The sequence below is a fragment of the Leopardus geoffroyi genome, chromosome C1 (assembly GCF_018350155.1).
Source record: "Leopardus geoffroyi isolate Oge1 chromosome C1, O.geoffroyi_Oge1_pat1.0, whole genome shotgun sequence".
NCBI lineage: Eukaryota > Metazoa > Chordata > Mammalia > Carnivora > Felidae > Leopardus > Leopardus geoffroyi.
The window spans coordinates 43,886,327-43,910,408 of NC_059328.1; the positions used below are offsets into that span (position 1 = coordinate 43,886,327).

The window sequence follows — 24,082 nt, forward strand, 5'->3', positions numbered from 1 at the left end:
ATTCACTGGAGGCTGAGCCACTTAGAAACCCAGTGAATCTGCACCTTCCAGTTATAAAGTTATTTTCTGTGTTCCTGATTCTACGTTCTAGTTTTCATTCCACTGTTCCAAAGTATATGCTCCAACGTGGGGTTCTATGTTCAACATAATCGGCTTCAAGCCCAAATTCCATGTTCTTGTTGCAAGCACCTAACACCTCACTCCCCTCTTCCTCCCAGGTGCCTCTGTGGTCGGCCAGGCCAGGGGCGAAGTTTCCCCGCGTCCGGGTAGAGTTCCTGATGCAGGCTCACTTGCCCCTGCAGCTAGCTGGGATGGCCTACCACCCAGCCCCGTGTGCCCGGCTGGCCGCCGAGCTGAGTGCTGAGACCCAGGACCTGGTTAAGGCTGTCACCCCGCCCCGTCACCAGCTAGCATGCTCCGTCAAGCATCCGGAGCAAGGGGCAGGATGACATAGTGGTCTCCAGCCGGAGCCTGTGGGATCCACATGGAGACAGCTTTGCCACGTAACACTGTGAATCCCACGCTCTTCTGTGTGGCACTGGCCTACGCCATCTGTTTACAGTGTGGCATGAGGGGTCCTGAACCCGTGTGGGGCCCTGTGCTGGATCCTGGCATGGAAAACTCTGCCCTTAGCTCACCAGTCAGTGACCTGTGCAAACAGTACCCACCCAGGCGAGGCAGCAGTCCCCACAACCCACCGTCCATGAAAACAAGAAAATGAATAGGACGGGTCTACACTACCCCTCCTCAGGCCACCCAGACCACACATGCTGTTGCGTTCCTGTGCCTCTGGCTGGAGTTATATCAGCCACGTGCAGCTCCCAGCTGGCTGTACAGATCAGAAGCTCTGAGGGGGCAGCTATCTATGTCTTTGATTAATAAAAAATGGGAGATAAATTAATAATGACTTAACACATGCAATTTGGGATCAAAATCTTCCAAAGCATGGGGAAAATAATAAAAAGGGGAGTTCCTGATAGCGAAAAGTTTCAGAACGAGTGCTGTTCTCAGAGGCCAGCCATGAGGCAGGAACAGCCGGGGCCACCAGGGAGACACGGGAAAGAAGGAAGGGACCGGGTTCTCGCACGGCTCTGTGCTCGGTGCTGTGCTTGGGCACCACCCACGCTTCCTTCATCTTTACACAACCCTGGAAACAGCACAACTGTCCCCCATGTTGTAGATGAGTAAACTGAGGCTCTGAGAGGCCAAGTTATTTGCTCTGCCAAGTTATATTGAAACAAGATCTGCCTCATTTAAAAAGGAAAACAAAACAAAACCCAAAAACCAAAAACAAGAAAGAGGAAGGAAAAAAGGAAGGAGAAGCAGAAGGACAGCAAGGACTGCCAATGCTGCTCTTCCTATCTAAGTGATGGCCCCGGACCAGGGCACACAGCAGGTGCTCGTAACAGTTTCAAATGAAAGGCCTGGAGGCATAAGAGGGCACAGCCAATCCTGAGGGGGGTGGGAATGAATGTCTTTAAGCCTCTAGTTTCTGAAGCACACTGACCAGGCATATTTAGTCTTCCTTTTTAAAGCTTTAATTATGGAACCATTTCAAATACAGAAAAAGACATCAGTGACCCCATCACCCAGATTCACCAGATGTTCATATTTTGCCATACTCAGTTCAAATGGTTTTATATTGAAGTGAAGCAGACATCAAAAGAAAAGCCCTCACCCCACGCTATCCCCAGAGGTCACCACCATCCTTAAAGTTGGTTACCCCCTTCCTGAGCATTTGGCATTGTTTTGCGTTTTTTAACTTTCAGAGTGTTGGTATCTCACTGTACCCTTCCTTCTACAACTTGACTTCCACTCCGTTATTATGGGTTTTTATTTTTTGAGTCTATGCTGACACATGTAGGTCTAGTTCATTCATTTTAGCTGCTATATGTTATTTTACTGTGTGAATATAGAAGTTTATTTTTCTAGTCTCTTATTGATGGACACATGGGTAGTTTTGATTCTTTGCTGTTTCATACAGTGCAGCAATGAAACCCTTTACACACATCTCCTGGTGTACTCATGTGTCACATATAACCTTTATAACAACTGCAGCGTGTTGGAATTTATGCACCCCTACATGACCTTGTAGAATTGCTTAATGTTGTGGAAGCTTGGTTTTCCTCATCAGTAGGTTGGGGTAATAAAATAGTATGCATTTTGGTGACCATTAGGTGCTTTGGCAGAGATGAGATGCATTTTGCAACCCGTGAGGTACCCATGAATATCCGTGGTTTGTTATGCAGATATTTGGCACTCAGGATGTACTGCACGCCCTCCCACGCTGGGACACCGTGCACAGGCCCATGGTGTGCTCACGTGCAGACCGGACGGTCTGAGAGGTGCAGCGGGAGCAGGACACATAGAACCTGCTCGTTAACGGAGCCCGGAGTGATGGGAGCAGGCACAGCTTCAGAGAGGGAGGGGTACCGAGCTAAGTCCTCAAGGGACCAGGAGGCAAAGGCAAGCGGAAGTGGGAAGGGTGGAAGGATGGCCCAGACACAGAGAGCAGCAAACGTGAAGGGATGCGCTGGCGCGAGATCAAGTGTATCCGTGCACAACCTACGAGGTGGGGGCGAGGGCTGAGGACAGGACAGAGTCTGGAGAGGTAGGCAGAGCTGAGATGCCGCATCCTAGGTCAACAGGGAGCAGCTGAAGGATTTGAAGCAAGGGAGTGACAGGCTCAGATCTGCATGTTAAAAAAAAAAAAAAGCGGTCTGAATAAGCTCTGGAGATCTGCCATTCAACACCGTACCTTTAGTCAACAATAGTGTACCGTGCACCAATATTTGTTAGGGGGGTAGCTCTCATGTTAAGTGTTCTTACCACAACTGAAAGACCAGGTCTGGCTGTAGCATGAAGGGCATGAGGGGAGGGGCTGGGAGACCAGTGAGGGGGCCCTGGGAAGCCGTGCAGGCGAGACACGGTGCCGGTGAACGCAGGCAGTGGTCCTTCTGAGGCCATCACCCCGACTGTGTGCCCCCCCTCCACTGATGACACGCAGCAGGGGGCTTCATCAGGAAGGACAGATAGGACCGGCCAGCTGACAGAGCTTCACCTCCAATTCAAACAGTCCATCCTCATACACCCCAACCCGTCCCCTTCTTGGGGTCACTTATCATCTTGCAAGGCACGAGCTCTCAAGTCTCTGGATGACAGAAGCCCTTTTGGCATCTCGGTACCAAAGGCATGGCCAAGGGTCCTCACCATTGTCCCATGATGGGGGCCAATATCCAGACGGCATGGATGCCATGTGGGGTGATGGGAAGGGGAGGACAAGAGGGGCCGCTGGTTAACACTGCATGGCCGTGTCTAACATTTAAACATGTAATATATAAAATGGGACAAAGACACAAAAGAACTGCCCCAGACCACCATCTCTTAAGGGGGGACTCCCTACCAACCCTAACTCTGAATGACAGTACTGCTTGGAAGCCTCTACCCTCCGGGCAGTGGCATTGTCCCCGGTTGCCCAAGAGCTAGGCTAAAAGCCCTTGCCATCTGCTCTCCTAGCATCAGTCCTTCCCTTTCTAGCACACTCCTCCCTTTTAGAATTACAAGTTTAGTTTTCGTACTCCTTGTTGGGCTCTAAGCTCTGCGACAGAGCGACCAGAACCACATCTGCCTTGTTCACTGTAGTTTCCCTAGTGTGAGCACAGTCTGACTCAAAACAGGCCCTCCAGGACTATCTGTGAGTAGCGTCAATAGGATGCACTGGGGGAGGGGAAGCGGATGGAAGACGCTCAGATTTCAGAGGCCTGGAGACAGGAGAAGTGTCTTGCCCAGGTCACAGGAGAGGCGGTAAGAGGTCAAGGCTCCCACTCGGGACCTCTGAGGCTCAGTGCAGGCCTTCCCACTCACTACACCGAGCCGAAAAGAGGCTGCGCGACAGACCGGCATGCCCCAAAGACAGTCCATGGAATGCTGTTCTCAAAAGATTCTAGTGGATAAAACTGTTCTGTAGTTAAATAAGCGTGGCAAACTGAGTTAAACAAAATGAAAAAAAAATTTTCTTTGCCATTGGACTTTTCAGAGCCTTTGATATGCTAATGTGCATGGGAGTCTTGGCGAAGGTCACAGGCAGTGTTCCTGCATCTAAGTGACCGAGGAATTGTGCCTGGGAAATGTAGTTTGAGACCTTTGGCACCATCCCCCATCTGCTTGCCATGGTTGTTTAGTGAACATGGCACAGCACGGAGATTTGCTGCAACTTTTTGGGCAGCGCAAGAAAACCCGATCTCACAAATGGAAATAACTGCAAACCCCAATATATAAATGGGACGAAAACAGAACTGCTCGGGTTGAAGGTTGAAGGGGGCCTGGAGATCCCACCTGGCTGTCCCTTCTCTGCTGCCATGCCAAGAACCCTAGGGTCCTTCAGAGCCCAGTTTGAAAATCACTGGTTACACAGCTCTCAGTACAGGTGACGTCGGGAGACCTGGCTTCTAGTGCCAACTCTGCCATGAACTGTTTTACCCTGGGCAAATCTCTTAGCCTCACTGGGCCTTGGTTTCCCCGTTTACACAATGAGTCTATTGGAAGGGATGCTTTCTGGAGTCCTGAACTTTAATCTCTGGTGTGAGGAGGACTGTGATTCCGTGACTATAAAGTTCTAATTCTAGGATTCCACGCTTCTCGGATTCTGAGATTTCATGGCTTAATATTCCGATTCTGGAAGTGCCCCCAGCCAGCCAGGGCTGCTTCTGCACAGTGGAGCCCAGGCTGTGGAAACCAGAATTCATGACCTGCAGGGCGCTGCCCGGGAGTGCCGGGTCCCTGGGGAGGGCTTGCTCCATGCAGGATGGAAGGGTGGGGTGGGGAGGGGGGCGGGGTGGGGAGGGCAGCGGGGGTGGAGTGGAATCAGCAGCTGCTCAGTGGGCAGAGCAGAGAGAAGGACCCAGGTCCCCTGACTCCTGCTCTATCTTTAGATCTCCATAGCAACTGTCACCAGGACTCCGGAGGAGCTGAAGGCGGGCTGAGCTGGCTGCCTGCGGGAGGGAGGGGTGTTTGTTTCCGTACCTCTTTTGCTCAGGAAAGGACTCTTGCTCTTGAGACAGGGGAAGGGAGACAGAGAGTGAAGCCGTTTGCAGCAGGAAAGGCCTGGGCCCGATACAAAATAAAAGTAATCCAGGGCCCACCTTGCTCGGAGAAAGTGATCAGGTCACACAAGCTGAGACCACTGTGTCAGGCTTGAGGCACTGGAGGTACATAAGGCAGGTTCCTCCTCCAAAGAGCTCTTAGCTACCCCTACGCTCATTCCCTAGACATTTGCAAGAACATATCTGAGCCAGCCCTGAGGCCAGAGCAGGGAGACACATCTTCCAGGGAAAGCAGACTTTTGAACAGACTTTTACAGGGCAGGGGCAGATGGGGGTCCCCAAGCCCCCTAATCTAAGGAACCTGGGAAGCTCCTCCTGTACCTTCTGCCAACTCCTATCCATCCCACAGCTTAGCATGGACCTGACTTTCTCCAGGGAGCCCTTGACTCCCAGGTTGGCAGCTCTCCTCCTAAGAGCTCCTGCGGCCCCATCCTCCTTCTACACAGCAATATGTCTGCCTGAGGGAGTTGGCCACCCCGTGAGGTAGATGGGAGGCGGAGGTGCGCAGAGGCAAAGACCTTCACCTAGGTCACCTGGCCAGTTAGCGGCAGGGCCAGGCCTGCTCTTCATGTTTTCTGACTCAAGTCCGTGCTTCCTCCAGTGTCCCAGTGGCAGGACCCTGGCGAGGGCTAGAAGAGGAAGCAGGAGTCCTCGGCCAGGCCTGCGCACAGCAGGTACCTGGCCATGTCCTTGGTAAACTCCGCTGAGCCACAGACCAATGCAAACGGCTTTCTCCGACAGGAGCCAACCAGCTCTTCAATCAGGTCCTGGGCCAGGCGGCCAAAGCGGGTCTTCTCCCGGTAACTCCAGGGAAGCTGCTCCGGAGAGTTCTCCTGAGACAATGAGAAATAGTGCAGGCGACTACTGGGAGGTCTTCAGAGTTCATGCAGCCAGTATGGTCTACCAAACCAGGAAACTGAGGCAGAGGCCCTATCACAGGCCAGGCACTTCCTGGCACTGGCACTCTGATCACCCTCATAACAAGCATGGGGGGGGGGGGACGGTTATCCTCTCCCCACAGGTGAGACACAGGGAGGAGGCACACCCAGGGCACATGAGGCAGGCCCCACCAATTCTCACTGCTTCCCAGGGGCCACTGCACCTGTCATTCCAGGGGGATGTCTTCTCCCCAAGATTGTGGGTCTTTTTAAGGTTGTCCGCCACCATCACCCAGGGAGTACAACACGTGTTCACCTGTCTCATGATGTTTCAGTGATCTTACTGAGCGAGCGAACACCTAACTGGGCGGTCACTCTGCGCCTGGCACTGTGGTAGGCCCTGGGATGTGGCAGCTGCTCTAAACAGACAAGCTTCCCGGCCTCACTCTGGCTGTGTGAATGAGGGATCCGAGGCAGCAGGGCCTCAACCCAGAGGGGGCTACTTCTCACACAGAAAGGCCAGAAGGAGTATTCCGGGGCGTAGCGTGCCCGAGTGACCCAGGCTGCTCTTTCTGCCCCTCTAGCTCCACCTGTGGCTTACATCCTCAGGATCACGAAAGAAAAGCTCTACCCTCAGCTTACGTGGAGGAACTTCTCTTTTCTAAATGAACATTTTGTCGAGATACACCCTACATACAGAAAAGCGCACAAATCAGTAAGTGTACGTAGTCTGAAAAACTCTAACGGAGGGAAGAAACCATGTAACCAGAAGCGAAACACCCAAAAACAGAACAGAACGATCACCTCTGCAGACCCTATTAAGGTGAGCTTCTAGTTTCTAGGGAAAGCAAAGAGACAGCATGGAGAGAGGGGGTTGGAGTCCAAGCTCTGCCACCATGTTCTAGCCGAGTGACTATGACCTCTGTGAGCTACCGTGATGAGCACAGGCCTCTGCTCTCAGAGGTACTCATAGGGCCCTGGAGCTCGGCGCCACAGAGCTCACCTGACCCCATGGGCCTTTCCTAGGACAGCACTGCGGTGCTCACGGGGGATCCTCTCTGATGATCTGGACCTTCCCGTGCCTCCTCCGTGCTCTGACCCACCCAAAGAGCCCTTGAGGGTAGAGACCAACAGGGCCCACCGGCCTCACACCTCCTTGCCACTGCCCAATCCCCCTCGGCTAGTTAGGTTCGGCACAGCATCCTTCCTCCAACCGCACACCCAAAGATGTGGTGGGTCTGGTTGTTGCTCAGGTGGGCTGCGAGGCCTGTAATCAATGATGGTGAGCAGGGTAGGTACCGTCAAGGAAGAGAGCCCAGGCTATGACAGCAGAAACGCCCACGCCAGTCTTGGGACTCTAGAAAGGCTTCCGGGATGGAGTCACACGGCAGCAGGGAGATGTGAGCGGGGAGTAGGTGTTAGGCGAGGAAGAAGGGAAAAGTGCTCCTGGAAGGGGGAACAGCGCCAGCAAAGGCAGACCTGGCAGCCAGAAAAGCACGGTGCACTCACAGCCACGTGCAGACCAGTGACGCCAGGACACACAGGGCAGGTGAGCCAGGAAACGAGGCCACGGAGGCTGGTGCAACCACGTGGGCTTGGCTGTCATCCGGGGAGCAGTGGGGAGCCACAGAAGGGCTGAAAGCATGGTGGTGGTGTGGTCTGTGCCGCCCTCCTGGCTGCACGATGAAGGACACACTGGCAGGGCATGGCTGGAGAGGGAGACCGTTGAGGAAGCTGTGGCTGCAGCCTGGGCAGGACAGGGAGCAGCCTAGGTCAAGGAGGCATGGAAGGGTAGGCGGCACCTCCCACTCCACTGCCCCTCACCAGTCCCTGCCATTGACAGCCAGCCCCCTCGCCTGCCCAGCCCCAGGCCAGTGGTATCATCAAAGCCCTGGCCCAGGGCTGAAGACCCTTTATTGCTGGTCAACTTTAACTCTGCCCTCAAGCCCAGGCTCAATGCCAGCTCCTCTGTGAAGCCCTCCCTGCTTGCTGCCAGCTCACACTTAATTCTCCATCAATTCACTGTGTTACTTTGATCAAGGTTCTTAATCTCTGTGCCTTAGTTTCCACATCTATAAAATGGGCACAATGGCAGTGCAAGCCTCCCAAGATTATGCTGGGATTAAATGACGTAACACACATAGAGAGCTTAGCACAGTGTCAGGCACAGAGAAAACACTCAGTGAAGCTATCCCTGTGGCTGTCTCCCCATATACAGGTGAGGGCCTGGAGGGCAGGGGGCAGGCTGTCTTCATTTCTAAATTCTGTGGTCGGGGGAACAGAAGGCTGGGCAACAGCCAGTGACTCTGCCAGGTGCCTGCCTTCCTGCTGCTCCTGCCCGCTTCCTTGACCTGGCACTTGAGCAGGGTTGCACACCAGCCTTTGCTTCATTCTCCTGCCTCCAGCACCTCCTGCGGCTGCTAACGTTCACCAAGTACCACACTCTTGATGTTCATGCCACTGAGCATTCTGTCCCATGGACAGGCCCACAGAGCCTGGCCACTGAGGATCCGAGGACTCCTGGTATTGGGAAGGGAAACCCAATTTCCTGACACCACCCCCGCCACTCAATCATGATGCTGAAGATTGGCTCAGTCTTTAGGAACGCTCCAAAACTGCCTCAAGTAGGAAACTGATGGGAAGGGTGCTCCAAACTACTTGGCAGTAAGGCTGACCCTGAGCAACACAGAACAGAGGGGAGGCCCCAGCAGGGAACCCCAACCCTGGGGTGAGAAAGAGAAATAAAGCTATAGACCCAGGGGAAGGCAGATGACCAAAGGCAGATGACCAGAACAACTCAGGGCCTGGCTTGGAATAAGGAACAAGATGGCCCCCTCCCACAATGGGCCAGAGGGGAGGGCCCGGGCAGGGTGGCCATGGAGGGGAGAAGGAATCAGAGAAGAAGAGGTCAGGAGGCGGAGTTGCTTCCAGTTCAAGTATCTGAAGCTTGGAGAGTTTGGAAGCAGCTTTCCCGCCATGCAGGGCAAAGTGGTGTGGTAGGGGCCCTAATAAATGCGGTAAACCCAGATCCAACTTACTCCACCAACTGTTGATGGAGTGCGTGCCTGGCACTCTGCTAGGCACGGAGGAGAGCACGGTGATCCAGACACATGAGCCTTACCCAAAGGAGCTTATCACCGCCTAGGGGACATCTGTGGTCTGGCCCACTGACTCCATAATCAGGCCCTCAGCACATAAACCTGGTGACGCCAGGGGGCAGATAGTAGGCAGCAAAGCATGGCGGGAAGGGCTGGAGCTCAGCCCTGACTTCGCCCATCCAGCAGCATGGATGCACTAGCACCTTCACATCTCTGAGCGTCAGTTTCCTCATCTACTCAACAAACATAACCTTCCATGCCAGGCAGGTGGGGATTCCCACTGGTGGCAGGGGGCAGGGAGGCCCCAGGGGATCCTCAGGACAGCTGCAAGGGGAAACCACAGTGTCCATCAGGGAAGGAAGTCACCACGCTGGGCTCACCTGGCTGAGTACAAAGAAGGTACGGACATTCCAGAAACGAGCTTGCTCCTGGAGGAAGGTTTTCAGGTAGATGCCCTCAAACGTCTTGAAGCAGCCGACCAGGGTGACAAAGGTCTCATCCTCTGCATTGTCTGTTATGCTTTGCAGGACAGGCACCATGGGGGCCAGGCCAGTGCCCGAAGCCAGCATGAGGAGCTCACCGTACTGGGGGACAGAATGGGTATATGACAGATGTCAGCCCACCCACCTGCTCTAGGGACTTTTCTTGGGCTTGCTTCAACTGCACAGCCCTGCCCTTCCTGGGGGTCCCACCCATCTGAGCTCCCCTCTCAACATCCTCCAAGAAGCCATCCTTGCTTGCGAGGTCTGTGGAAGAGAAATCATGCAATCGGGAGGCTCTAAGTGGCTTTGTTGCTTTCCTAAGCCAACTCCACAGGACTTTGCACATTTCTCTTGACAGGTAGCCCACTACCTCCCAAAGCAGTCTGTTCTATTATAGGGTGACTCCCCTTGCTGGTGAGGTCTTTCCGCCTCACCCTGAACAGAAACCTGCTCCCACCAAAACCTTGTCTACCACCCCTATCCCAGCTCTGCTCTCTGGGCTGCCTTCTCTGCCCCAGGGCAGCCCTGTAGAGATCTGAGGGCCCCGGGATGGATGCCTCCTCTTCTCTAGACTGAGATACTGACTATACATAAGCACCCAGCATAGTGCTGGCACAGAAGTCCCGTGCAACATGTGAGTTTCTTCTCCAAGAGGCTCCAGTTTCATTGACCCAATCACTGACTCCATCTCCTGGCTCTAGATCTCTGAAGGAAGGGTGATCTTCTTTAAGATCAGGGCTTTAAAGGTTAGTGCCTGACCTATACAGCAAGGTGGTTTGTCTCCTTCATTCTAGAGATCAGGCCTCTGAGAATGCAGTCCAGGTTTTCACTAGCTTTATTGACAGCCAATGCATTATCACACTTCCTCGAGTATCAGTCATGCAGACCTGGGTATAAATCCCCAGCCATATGATCTGGACAAATGCTTTCGCTTCTCTGGGCCCTGGTTTCTTCACCGGTGAAATAAATAAATAAATAAATAAATAAATGAATGAATGAATGAATAGAATAACAGCACCTCCCCACAGTAGCACGTGTCTCAGGATGGTTGTGAGGATTAAACAAGATGCCATCAGGTGCCTGGTGTGGACCCTGGCACTCAACATAGTTCCATCCCGTCCCTCACTGAGCCCTGCTGCCGGCTGCCCCACCCTGTTCAGCCCCCCGGTTCCTGGGCCTGCCGTGTTCCCCCTCTTTCTCCCATCACTGCTCAGGGTCTCTTCTGGAAAGCCTTCCCCAAGCCAGTAGCGTATGAGGGATCCTTTCTTTGCATCCCCACAGCTCTCTGTGCACCCTCCTCATGACACTGGTCACACCGTATTGTCACCATTTGTGTGTGTGTCTGCCCCCCCATCACACTGTGAGCTTCTGGAAGACAGGGCCTTGCCCGACCCACCTGTGGCCCTGGGTGGAGACCTGCAAACGTCTGCAAGGAACACACAGGCAGATGCTCACGTACCAGTGTCACGGCTGCTGTGGTCACTGTCTACCATGAAGACCCCTGCAGAGCAGCACAGCAGGGCCAGGAGGAGGGCCAGAACAGCCCCACGTCCCCCAGGGGAACAGAACCAAGCCTTAGCCGGTTTCAGCGGCAAAATGTTTGTGTGAGATGACAACTTGTCTTCCTCACTGCCTGGCTCTACAACCTCCCTGGACAGGAAGTGCAGGGGCTTTGCAGGGGTGCCTGAAAGGCTCCACCCAGAAATGATGGGCAAGACAATGTTCATTGCGGGGCACCTGGGTGGCTCAGTTGGTTAAGCGTCCAGTTGTTGATTTCTGCTCAGGTCATGATCTCACAATTTGTGGGTCTGAGCACCGCATCAGGCTCTGTGCTGACAGTGTGGAGCCTGCCTGGGATTCTCTTTTTCTCCCTCTCTCTCTACCCCTCCCCGATTTGCATGCACACATGCTTTCTCTCTCTCTAGAGAATCCCAAGCAGACTCCGCACTGTCAGCATGGAGCCCGATGCGGGGCTTGAAGCCACGAACCATGAGATCATGACCTGAGTTGAAGTCAGATGCTTAACCAACTGAGCCACCCAGGAGCTCCTAAAGAAACTTAAACAAAAAAAGACAATGTTCATCAGGGGTCCCCTAGAGGTCAGGAGGAAACAGGGACAATCCTGGTCTCTGCTCTCAAGACCTTGGGGGACACAGAGACACCCTCAGCTAAAATGCAAGGCTGAGCATGGTTTGTACTAGAAGTGCACTACGGAACATCATTACCACATATACACCACGTATCCATAAAGTAGGAGCTGTTGTGAGGATAAAGTAAAATTTTAGCACGGCAAGGGCTAAAATCAGAGCCTGACACACACGCAGTGCCACACAGGTGTTTCACAGTGTGTTTCACAGTATCATTATACACCAATACGTGTGTGCGTGTGCACTTGTATACACACCTGTGTGTGGAAAAGGAATTAGAAGGTCATCTGCCAAGACAGTAAGGCTGGTGTGTCTGGGTAGATGGCCTACAGGGGTTCTTTACTTTCTTCTTTTTGCTTTGCTAAATGGTTGGTTGGTTGGTTGGTTGGTTTGTTTTTGGTAATGTACAAGGACCATGTTTCTAATAAACAATAAAAAGCTATTTTTATATTAAAAATAATGGAGAGAAAGAAAGGATTCATTCTTTTCACTTGTTTTTGTTTTGCTTTGTTTCCTGATCATAAAGGTAATAGATGCTCACTGTGGATAACTTGGAAGGTACAATGAAGAAAACAAAAATCACCCATAATTCTACCACCCAGAGCCACTAACATTTCATTGCATTTTTTTATATTTTTTCTGTGCATTTAAACTTAGTTGCCCAACCTGTTGTACATTTGGTTCTATACAGTGTTTGTCACCAGATCTTACAGCGTAAGCACAGACCATCATTTATAAACATAATTTAAAAATCCAGGATAATAGTTTATCAAGTCCCCGTAACCCAGTGTACCTAACAGTTGCCCCGTTGTTGGATATTCCGTTTCCTCCAGTTTCGTGCTATAATAAAGCTTCCGTGTACATGTGCACAACAGACAACGTTTGGATTCTTTCCATAGGATAGGTTTCCAGAAGTGGAATTGCTGGGTCTAAGGATTTGAAGATTCTTAAGATGTGGTACACACTGCCCAGCTGCTTTCCAGATATGCACCAACTGATGAGAAATTATTAATTCGTCCTGGGCACATCAGGGAAGGATATAAATATGCCAGGAAGATGAGGGGAAGAGCCTTCAGGCTGGGAAGCAGTGGGCTCCCAAGTGGAGAGCCATGGGGTGTAAAAGGAGTAGTCTCCATAGTTTTGTAGCTGGAATGTGAGAGTGGAAAGATACCTGAAGATCTGACGGTCAGGAGTCCTGAGTACCAAGTATGTGAGTGTGGATTTTCCAAGCAATGGGCAGCCATGGACAGTTCTAGAGCATATGCAGGCAATTTTGTTTCTTAGTGCCTATTCCATCTCCTCCCATGTCCAACCCCAAAGATACTCCTGGAGTTGAATTTGGGCTCAGGAAGAATGGCACAGTGCAATTCTGTAGCCTGAAACAGGAGAACCGTGGTCCTGGGGCTAAGCCAGGAGGGATCTCCTAAAGACTCAGTGTGCTGGCACCAACCTGGTTTGGTTTATAGAAGAAGTCTCCAAATGGACCTCGCCAGAAAGCAGTGTCTCCTGCGCTCCAGGACTCGACGTACCGGGACATCAGCCCAGTCTGGTAGCACTGGGAGCAAACACATGGAGACCTCACTGAGACAGGCACATACGCCCAATATAAACCACATCAGGCACTAATGCGCGGCCCTTCCAGCAGGCCAAGTGCCGTATGTGTGTTATCTCATTTAATCCTCCTAGTCACCCCAGGGTTGGTAGTCATTCCATATTTTCAGATGAGGCCCAGAAGCTTATCCAGAAGGGAAATGGTGAGGCTGGGATAAGAACCACAGGACCGACAGCCTTACCTTCAGAGGTCTCAAACCCACACGACTACAGGGACCGTATACATAGCATCACTGAGTAAAGAACTAGGTATGAGATGATTAATGGCGACTGACACTCACTCTCAGTATCAGGGAGACAACACAGGGAGGTGGGGACTGTAGTAAACTGGTGAGTGAATGAATGCTCCTTCTAAAGGAGGACGATACTTTGCAGACTCCAGGATACAGTTTGTCACATCTTCTGATTTTCCAAGAGGGGCAGGAGATACAAATTTTTATGTAAAATCACCTAGTTTTGAAATGTCAGAGATCAATTCTAATTTTTTAAACTGTGCAGGCCCAAACCAAAGATAATTATGTGCCAGTTTGTAGGCCGCTCATTTGCAACCTCTTCATTGCCTGTTACTGTGTCCTGGCTGGACGAGAAAAGTGAAGGTTGTAGAGGGGACTCCTTCACGGGGGTGGGCAGCCCACATTTCCTGGGGGCATGCCCACTCTGGGTCTGGCACCATGCTGGGGCTGCAGGGAAGGCAGCCAGAGTCTGAACCATGGGAAAGACTTAATAAATATCTCAGTGAATGAATTAATCAATCCAGATCCAGGCCCACCCCTTAAGGAGCTCACAAACTAGGAGGGACCGAAGTCTCACACATATACAAGATAGAGTCTACCTAAAACCCCATGAAAAGGACAGAGTGCTGAGAGAGCCCTGAGGAGGTGCAGTCACTTCCAATGGAGTAGGATCAGGAATGGCTTCCTGGAGGAGGAGGCATTTGAGCTGAAGCTTGCAGGCTAGGCAAGACTGCATTCCCTGGGGATAGAAGCAGGAAGGCAGAGAGGATTCTGGGCATCAGGTGTGGTGTGGTCAAGGGAAGGACAGTCCAAGACACAAGTGTGAGGAGGAGGGGGAAGCTCTGGTAGACAGGACTGAAAGGGTGTCTGGAGTGAGATTATAACCAAGCTGGAAGGAGATGGAACTTTGGTCACCAGACACGCTTTGAAGAGCCCACAACTACCCGTGGGAGCATCCCTGACTTCCTCGGGCACCATACGCATAAAGCAAGCAAAGTCTTCAGCTCTCCTGCAAGAGGCCTGGGAGGGAGGCTACAGTTCTCCACCTAACTTGCTGGAGACCTGTCTCCAGCACACCTGTTTTCTGGTCCCGGTCTTGGCGGAGGCACAGCCCCAGCTGGGGCTTTCACAGCCCTACCGCACAGACAGCACTCAAGGAGAAAGGAAGGATTCTTCTGTGTCTCCAGTACCCACCCAAAGCCTGCTCGATACATACCTGTTAAACAGAACTGACACCGAACTTCTGTTCTTCCACTTGGGATCCTATTACCCAAGGGGCCTTGGGACAGTGACATCATCACTCTGAGCATCCGTTTCTTTATCCGTAAAGTGGGATAATAAGATCTGCTCTGCAGGATGGTTATGAGGTTGAAAGGAGATGAGGAATATAAAGAGCGAGAAGCAGTGCCTGGTGCCCAGAAGGTGCCTGAGAAATGAGAGTTCCTCCTTCCCATCCACATGGGAGGTAAACCTAAAAAACCCGCCTGCCTTCCCAATTTGCAAAGACATTTTCAGCTCTTCCCAGCCAGCGGCTTAGGGATAATTAAGCATCTCTCTAAAGAGAGGCTTTCCGGTAAACGAAGGAGAAAATCAGCCTTACAGCTGGGACAGATCCAGCTGCCCTGAAGAACGGTCTCCAGGCTTATCCTTTCAACAGAAACACACCCAGACAAGCAGCTTGGGGAAGCAGGCCATTTGGAGAGGATTTGTGGAATCTCTCAGACAAACAGTTGCGTGGAGAAGGGATCCCATCCAAGCTTATGTGTGAGGGAATAAACACTCGGGCTTTGACTGAAGTCAGGGAAGACAGGAGCCAAGACAGTGCTGGGGTCCTGAAGTCAGGAGGCTCACTCACCAGCCACACTGCTTACTACCTGTGGAGGCTTGGGTCCCCCTGGGGTCTCAGCGTGCTTGTCAATGAAAGGGAAATAATAATTCCCGCCCTACCAGGGAGATAAAGGATGTGAAAGCAATTCTTAAATATCAGTGTTCCCTGGGACTCTGTTTGGGAAATGACGATGTAGATGATCAGGTTGACTTGTATAAAACTACCACTTCTGTTAAGTCAAAAATGTTAGAGTATCAGCAATTTCACACAGTTCAACCTAATTATTTTTTCCACATAATTGGACCTTCAAGCCCTCTTATATACAGCTGGCACCCAGGCCTTGGGTCTTGCGGGGAAGGGGGGATTTGTACGCAGCCCATTTTGTTCAGCTCATCTCTGCCAAGTGCCCCACCCACCTTGGCTGCTCCCACGAGCACCCCTCCTCCTGCCAATCAGACTGGGTACAGTTCCCACAAGACCCTGCTCTGTTTCACACCTCCCTGCCTTCGGTTAGCTGTCCCCTCAGCCTGGAATGACACTCCCTACCACCGCCAATATGCATTTGGTCTTCAAGGCCCAACTCAAATGCCCCAGCCCCTGTCTACCTCCCTGAGAGGTGGTCTCAGGTTAGTTCAGTTCACAAGGTGCTCCATGTCCCACCTTCTCCTGCTTGCCTCCTGCAATTCCAGGACAAGTGACTGACAGTTCCCCAAACTGTGCCTCCTTTGCCATTGCATGTGTTGTTCCCAGCACTGAGTTTCCTTTCCACATACCCCTCTCAGTCCTCCCCTCCTTAACTTCAACATACAGCTCAAACTCACAGCTTCTGCTAGGAAGCCCAGCTCCCTTCCCTGCAGCCCCAGCTGCCCTGAATTGGATTGGGGCCTTCTGTCATGCTATCTATCATATCGTAGTGTCCTGGCCCCTTGTCAAAGGTGGGCATAGTATCTGACTCATCTTTGGATCCCAGCTACAAGCACACAGTCAGTACCAAATGACTTGGTTCCCCCTTCCCCTGGGTTCAGGGCTCATTCTCTGTGAGTAGGTGAGAAGGAACAGTGTTCCCTTTCTCAGTCTGAATGTCCTTTTCATAAAATCTTTCTCTGTTGGTGGTCCAGCAGCCCCTCTTCCCCAGAAAGAAGATAGGAGAAGGCTTCTTTCACTGTCCCTGCCCTTTCCTCAAGCCAGCCTCCTCCCATGTGAACACTGGCTTTTCCCACATGGGTTGGATCTGCCCCATCCCAACCAAGCTGCCAAATGGAGATCCAGTCCATACCATCTTAAGAACACCTGTGTGGATCAACTCACCTTGATTAAAACTTCAAAGTATCCTTCCGCGTTGGCGGGGCTGATGGGCGTATAGGCTCTCTGAATTTCTAAGTCATCCACTTTCCCTCTGAGAAAGAGAAGTATATGGTCAGGCAGTCAGGCCGTCATTCAACAAACCCTTGTAGGTACCTACTCTGTGTCCGGCTGGTGAAAGCCAGGGTCCAGTCATCCCCAGTGGTCCTCACTGAAGGTGGAGCAGAAAAAAGGAACACTGGGCTCCCCCGCTGCCACATGCTGGCTGTGAGACCCAGCCAGGATCAGGTTCCTGATCCCTTAGTGGTCCCTTCCGTAAGGTGGAGACAACCATTTGTGTCCCTGTTGTGTGGTTCTACCAGGATTACAGATGGGAAAGTCTTCAAATAGTCCACTAATGATGTGAACTGCTTTGAGGACATCACTGTGCTTTTTCCTGACCTCTTCTTTTTTAATTAAATTAAATTAATGTTTATTTATTTATCTATGAGAGAGAAAGCGAGTAGGGGAGGGGCAAAGAGAGAGAGAGGGAGACAGAGAATGCCAAACAGGCTCCACACTGTCAGCGCAGAGCCTCACATGGCGCTTGAACTCACAACCCAGGAGATCATGACCTGGGCCAAAATCAAGAGTTGGACGCTTAACTGACTGAGCCACCCAGGCACCCCTTCCTGACCTCTTCTTGACCACAGAATGAGAAAGATAAAGGCTAACACTTATGGAATGCTTACTACCATGTACCAGGAGCATCAGAATCAGAAGGATGATCGAAGGTGCCCTAGTCCAAGGCCCGACCTATGATGTTATCAAAAAGGGTGCTGGGATGATATCATGAGTAATAATAGCAGCCATACTGTATTAAATGCCAACTGTGCACCAGCCATATAGTATGCATTATCTCATTTAACAAACAATAACCCACAGGAGGAAACCAAGGCTAAGGATGTCACTTGCCTGAGGTCACACAGCTAGAATTCATCCTTAGCTCTGCCTGACTCCAGAGCTGGGTTCCTCACATGACACCTCAGAGCTTCCCAGAAGCACCCAAGCACTCCTTTTTTGAGTCCTACTGCGTGCAAAACTCTCTTCTCAGAGATATGCATGGATTAAAAAGGCCCCATCGAACTGCATCAAAAGCAGGAAGATAGATAGAAATATTCAATAAGTGCTTAGGGAACAAACAAGGAAATAATAAACAGAACATACGGCGTGGCGTGGACACAGAGAGCACTGTGACATCTGCTACCACAGAGGTAAACACTGACATGCTACAGATGAAGGGACCACTCTCATCTGGGGAACTCAGGAGGCCTCCTGGAGCTTTTGATACCCTCCTGGGTATGAAAGAGGAACAGGCCACTGATAGGTGAAAGTGGGAATAGGAAGGAAGTAATTCCAGGCAGAAGGAATAGCCTGGGCAAAAGCTCAGAGGTAGGAAATGCAGAGCAAGTCAGGAAGTGGTGAGTGGATCATGAGGCTGGGGCAAGGCACAAGTGTGATGGAGGAGTGGGGAGAACTTGGTGGGGAAAGAAGCTGGAGCTTCAGGGAGCTTCCCTGGAACCCAGCAGGCATCTGAATGGGAGCGACAAGGTCAGCTACACGTGTTAGGAATGTCATTGGAGCGGCAGAGAGAGTGGAGGAGAGGGGCCAAGCTAGGGGCAGGAGTTCTGGGTATCCCTATTTATGGATGGAGGGCTGGACGGGGCTGCGACTTGCCCCAGAACCACTGGGACAGTGAGCTTTAACCACAGGCAGCCAGGGCACAGGCCAGATGCACTGGACACAAACACCAGGGGTCAGCATGAGGCAAGTGGCTGGAGTGTGACCAGCAGTAAGACATGCTCTCCTCGTCTCCTGGCTATACCTTCTGTCTGCTTTGCTGGCTCCTTCCCCTCCTGCCAATACCACGGGTGCTGGAATTGCCAGGTTTGGTCCTCTGTCCTTCTGTCTTTCCATGTCACACACACTCCCAAATGTCATCCAAGTGCAGGCCGATGATTCCCACACTCACATCCATAGCTCAGAGCTCTCTGCTGAGCCTCAGACCCATATAGTCAACTGTCTAGCAAATGCCTCCACCTGGAGGTCCCCAAAGGGCCTTGTCCCTGGGCAGGTCAGGTCAGGTGGAGCATGAGGTGGGGATCAAGATGCGGGGAGAGGGCAGAAGTAGGCTGGGAGGAGGAAGGAACTTCAGAGGAGTGGTAGAGTGTAGCTGGGGAGCCAGGCTGTCTGGATTTGAATCCCAGCTGTGTGATCCTGGGCAAGTCCCTTATTCTCAAGGACAAGTGTCCTTTCTATCAACTGGCACTAATGTTAGGTCAATACCACAGGCTCTAGAGCCAGACTGCTCGCCTTCAAAATCCTGGCCCCAACACTTCCGAACTGTGTGACCTTGGGCAAGTTACTGAACCTCTCTGACTTCAGTTTCCTCCTGAGAATGACAATGGTACCTACTGCACAGGGTTTTGTGAAGATTAAATGAGTTCCCTAGGTATGAGCACACAGAATTGCGCCTTGGAGAGTAAATACTATGAAGGTGTTCACTGTTGCTGTTGTTGCTACTAGTTAATATGAAAACACAATCCCAGAACCCTTTGAGTCAGGTACCACTATGTTTATTTTAAAAGGGATAAATGGAGGCATGAGGGAGGTTAAGTAAGTTGCTCTAGGACACACAGCTAGCAAATGGCAAAGCAGGGCCTCAAAGCTTTGGCCCTCCCACCATCTGAGTGTACCGTAGAATGAGGTGCTGTCCAGGCCGCAGGCCGAGCCGGCTGTTCCTGGGTAGTGCAAACCGAACACGGTAAGTGTCCTTGGTGAGTCTGTCTATGGCACTGATGCGGAAGGCCAGGAAGGTCTCTGGGTTCAGCTTGGAAGGGCAGCTCTGCAACAGGAAAATATCCAACAGCTAGAACCTGGGACTCAACAGACACACAAGCATCCACAAGCACCCTCCTCACTCTCCGCAAGGACAGGCTATTTCTGCCGGTAAGTTTTCTGTACAATAGAGAGTAGTCCCACCTCACTGCCCTTTCATGCTCTCATCTAAGAAGGCCCGAACACTTCACACTGAGCTCACCCTGCTCTGAAGCTTTCCATGGCTCCTTCAGCCCCAGGATATAAAGCGCAGCCTCCTCAGCTGGGCACTCCAGGGCCCTGTGGATGAACGTCAAGCCTCATTTTCTCTCCCCTGCATCAAATGGCAAACCTTTCTCTATTCTCCCAAGAATACCCTGCTGCTTCCTATCTGGGAGTCTTCATTTGCTCAAGCTGTGCCCTTTATCCAGAACACTCATCTCCAATGTATGAAATACCTACTCATCCTTCAAACCTGCTAAAATTCAGGTTTGCAGAATTTAGAAACTGATGGGATCTTAAGATGATTCACTCCAATATCGTTATTATCCATGTGGGGAAACTGAGGCCCGAGTGGTAGTGGCTTACTTGTCCAAGGTCACACCCTGAGCAGGAATTCAAATTCACGTCTTACGTTTCAGTCCCCTGCCTTTAACACTCCATCTACCTGTACCTCCTCTCAGAAGCTTTCTATGAATGTCATGACTCACAGATCTCTCGCCTGTAAAATGCCCAAGCCCCATTCACTCCTGGGACTACCCCATGCCCCAGCTCAGGGTCAGGCTTTGAACTTGGATCTGTCTGCTTCCAGTGAGCACACTCTTTTCTCTCTGCTGTGCAGAGTCAGGGAAAGCATCTCCACACAGGTCCACCGTGCAGGGCAGAGGCCAGGCAGACGCTGCCACTCTGGCCCTCTTATCTGAGGAGCAGCCCTCCCTCACCTGTGACTCCTCTCCACTCAGCAGGCTCCTGTCTTTGCTGGCTCGCGCTGCCTCCCACCTCGCCAGCTCTCGGTGATAGAGATCAAACACACAAGGTGAGCAGCCACTGCCACAGCACTGGGAGGGCAAGGGCTCCACGGGCCGAAGCTGCAGCCAGGCTTCCTCCTCCTCCTCCTCCTCCCCACTCTCGTCCATCATCCGTGGGGCTTGGGTGGCCTGGGAGGGACAACTGGGTGCTCTTCCCAGAGCAGGTTTGACTCTGTGAGGCCAAAGGCCCAGGCCCTGCTCCTCCGTCAGCCTGAGAGAGGGAAAACATATGGGTTATACTCTGGTCATCTCTATTCCTCCTATTCTCCCTGAGGCCTGCAAGTGCCAAACTCTGTGTGAGCATCGGGACAGGGATGAATCAACCCTGAGATCTGCTGCCTGGCAGGGGAGGCAGACAGGACACAACAATCAGAACTGGCAACCAAGGTTTCCTGACTCTTCCTGTGCTTTCAGTGCTGGATTAAGCCCTTTTCACAGAAAACCTCATTGAATTTAAAAAATATTTTAAGTGATAGGGTGTCTGGGTGGTTCAGTCGGTTAAGCTTCCGACTTCAGCTCAGGTCATGATTTCATGGTTTGTGGGTTGAAGCCCCGCATCAGGCTCTGTGGTGACAGCTCCGAGCCTGGAGCCTGCTTCGAATTCTGTGTCTCCCTCTCTCTCTTTGCCCCTCCCCACTCGCACTCTGTCTCCCTCTCTCTCTCAAAAATAAACATTAAATAAGTAAATGATATTCAAATGATAAAACACAGTACTTATGTATAATTTAGTAATTATAGAAATTATTAAAAAGGAAATTAAAATGTTTAGAAAAGAACACCTATGTAACTACAACATGTTCAAGTACAAAGAGCCTTGCTAGCAACCCAAAAGCCAATCATGTGTCCCTTCCTGGTGACCTCCCATCCCCCACAAGGTAATCATCATCCTGACTTTTGGCATAATCATTCCCTTGCTTTTCTTTAGTTTTGCCACTTTTGTGTGCAAACTTAACCACTGCAGTTCAGCTTTTCCCGGTTTTTACCTTTACGTAAACGGAATTATACCAACATATCCTTTTCTGTCTTCACTCAGTTTCTGTCTTCACTCAGGCAAGTCACCCACCAAATTGCTGCGTTTCATTTCATCTTTATAATGAGGCTAGTACTAGAGAGGTCATTTTATAGGCGGAAAAACTGGAGTCGAGGTGGGGGGCGGGGTTTGTTTAATAACTTACCAAGGTCACATAGCTCCTAAAAGACAGGGGTGTCCCGTTTCTTGGTTACCAATCACCTCCCACAATTCCTAACGTTTAAAACCTTTTCTACTTTTCCTGCTTCCCATGTCCATTTACACAGGGGCTTCCCGTGGTCCCAGAGGATGTGCTTCCAGCTTCTCCCTACACCACCCATCCTCACACCTGCCACTAGCTCTTTTTTTTTTTTTTTTAACATTTATTTATTTTTGGGACAGAGAGAGACAGAGCATGAACGGGGGAGGGGCAGAGAGAGAGGGAGACACAGAATCGGAAACAGGCTCCAGGCTCCGAGCCATCAGCCCAGAGCCTGACGCGGGGCTCGAACTCACAGACCGCGAGATCGTGACCTGGCTGAAGTTGGACGCTTAACGGACTGCGCCACCCAGGCGCCCCCTGCCACTAGCTCTTATCACACCAGTCTCCCACTTAAGCAAGCTTTAACGGCTCCCCATTGCCTACTGGCTCGAATCTAATCTTCTTGCCTGGTGTCCCATGCTTCTTCTGATCAGAACTTGTCTACATTCTCTTACCGCTTGGTTTTAGAAGGGCAGTCCCTCTGTGTGCAATACATCTTTCTCCTAATTTCTCTGAAATTTTGGTTTCAGAAAATTTGGTTCTACTGTTCGTGAGCTCTATGATTTCAGGAGGGTTGAGCAGGCTGCAACCCCCTTGAGGGCAAGGATGGTGTCTTATTCTTTCTGTATTCTGCCACCAAGCACAAGCCTGGCATATGCAAGGCTCCAGTGAATGGTGAGTGCTCATTCAGTTTATAAATAAGGTCTGGGAGCCAGGCACAGTGCTAGGTGCTGGGATACAACAGATATAAATAGGACATGGGCTCTCTACATAAAGAGATAAAGCTTGCAGTCTAGCATGGTGTTACATCAATTCAACTCATTTTTATTTTGTGCTATGGACCAGGTATGTATTGTGAGTGAATGAAGTCTGGAGCCCTCTTTATGCTTTTTTTTTTTTTTTTTTTTAACTCCCGAAGTTTTTGCAAGATAAGTGAGATAAGTAAAAGCTCTGTTACTGTAAACTGCAATACAGCGTGAGGGTTATTCCTATCAGTATTTGCCTTAAACTTACCTTCTCTGCGTCTTAATTACCCTACCTTCTTTGATGTTTTGGAAATCGGCAGAGAAGTTGGCCAAGTCCACTGTGAACTTTAAAGATCTGGTTCCTGCCTGCTCCTAGCCTCTACCTTTCCAGTCTAAGAAGCATTAACTTTAAGCCAGGCCTTGACACCAGTTGTTGCCTCTGGCGATATGACCTTTGGGTCTTCCTTAAAGGTCACCTCCTCTCAGAGGCCCATCCTGAACCTCCCCTTTCTCATGCCTGTCACATACCCTATTTGTTTCCACTATGTATTGATTCATTTACCACATATTTACTGCTGTTCTAGGTGCACGGGATAGAGCAGTGAGGAAACAAAACACGCTGCACTCATGGAGTTTACATTCTAGCGGAAGAGAAGGTCATCAGACAAGACCCAAATGGAAAACACGCTATTTAGTGTTAAATGCTAAAAAGAAAAATAGCTGGGGAAAAGAAACAGGAAATATACATGCGTGTTGCAATCGCTTATTTACTTTACTTGCTTTCTGCCCATAAACTCTTCATTCCATAGCTGTTTTATTCACCAACGCAAACCCAACGCTCACCACAGTGCTTGACCAACACGGCAAGCATTTGATAAATTCGTGTCGGTGCAAGGGGCAAAGAACATCTCCATAGCTCTGGGCTAGCTTCTAGGTGGCAGACCGGGAAACCCCAAGGAAATGGGAGGAAACTAACTCCCTCTTGACGCCGGGGAAGGGGCGTGCAGTCGGATGCGGCGCTGGTGTAGTGGACAGGGCCACTCTCAGGCTCAGCGGGTGGCCCCGGTGAAGGCGCAGCAGCGGTGAGAAGTGGGTGGTGAGGCAAGGAAACTTCCAGCGCACCCACTAGGGGCGGGAGCTGTGCGGGCGCCCTTAGGCATTTCGATTCCTATTTTTACAGTAAGGGACATTGGGGCTTAGAGGAAAGTGCCCTGCCAAGCGTCAGCTGCCCGTAAGCGGTCAAGGTTACCTTAAATTCAGGTTTGAAGTACTGGTGTTCTACCCCTAGTCCTATGCCAGCCTCTACCAAAACCACTCACCTACACACCCGCGCCTCTCCTCGAGAGGTTACTCCAGGTTCCGCCCTCTCCCGGGAGGCGGGAAGTGCCTAGCGGGTCTCACCTATGAGAAAATAAAAGTGGTCTGAGGGGTGGGGCAAGGCAGGGACATCTTGAACATTATTGGTTGGAGTGGATGCCAATCATAAAACGAGCCTTGGCA

At 51.1% G+C, this 24,082-nt stretch overlaps 1 protein-coding gene across 7 annotated transcripts; it reads right to left on the reverse strand.

The window, feature by feature from the left end:
* Positions 1 to 1,515: 1,515 nt before the first annotated feature.
* On the reverse strand, positions 1,516 to 23,984 carry LOC123597925 (NADH-cytochrome b5 reductase-like). 7 transcript variants are annotated; one of them, XM_045477492.1, is made up of 8 exons: positions 23,902 to 23,984; positions 20,479 to 20,776; positions 19,417 to 19,565; positions 16,688 to 16,775; positions 13,158 to 13,262; positions 9,459 to 9,662; positions 5,781 to 5,935; positions 1,516 to 2,692 (listed from the first exon to the last, which is right to left on the reverse strand). In XM_045477492.1, exons 2-8 carry the CDS (start codon positions 20,674 to 20,676, stop codon positions 2,566 to 2,568), a joined length of 1,026 nt encoding a protein of 341 aa, XP_045333448.1. In that variant the 5' UTR covers positions 20,677 to 20,776; positions 23,902 to 23,984; the 3' UTR covers positions 1,516 to 2,565. The 7 variants fall into 7 exon arrangements, with proteins under 7 accessions (XP_045333448.1, XP_045333449.1, XP_045333450.1 ...); XM_045477493.1 differs by having other exon boundaries at positions 23,832 to 23,939; XM_045477494.1 differs by lacking the exon at positions 23,902 to 23,984 and adding an exon at positions 21,549 to 21,882.
* Positions 23,985 to 24,082: the final 98 nt, after the last annotated feature.

Bases quoted from the DNA above. Each gene is read 5' to 3' on its own strand.
- LOC123597925 (XM_045477492.1), bottom strand. From the start codon at position 20,676: ATGATGGACGAGAGTGGGGAGGAGGAGGAGGAGGAGGAAGCCTGGCTG. The intron at 19,566-20,478 runs GTGAGGGAGGGC...TTCCTGTTGCAG, and splicing joins TGAGTGGAGAGGAGTCACAG to AGCTGCCCTTCCAAGCTGAA. The intron at 2,693-5,780 runs GTACCTGCTGTG...TTTAACATGCAG, and splicing joins TTTACCAAGGACATGGCCAG to ATCTGAGCCTGTCACTCCCT.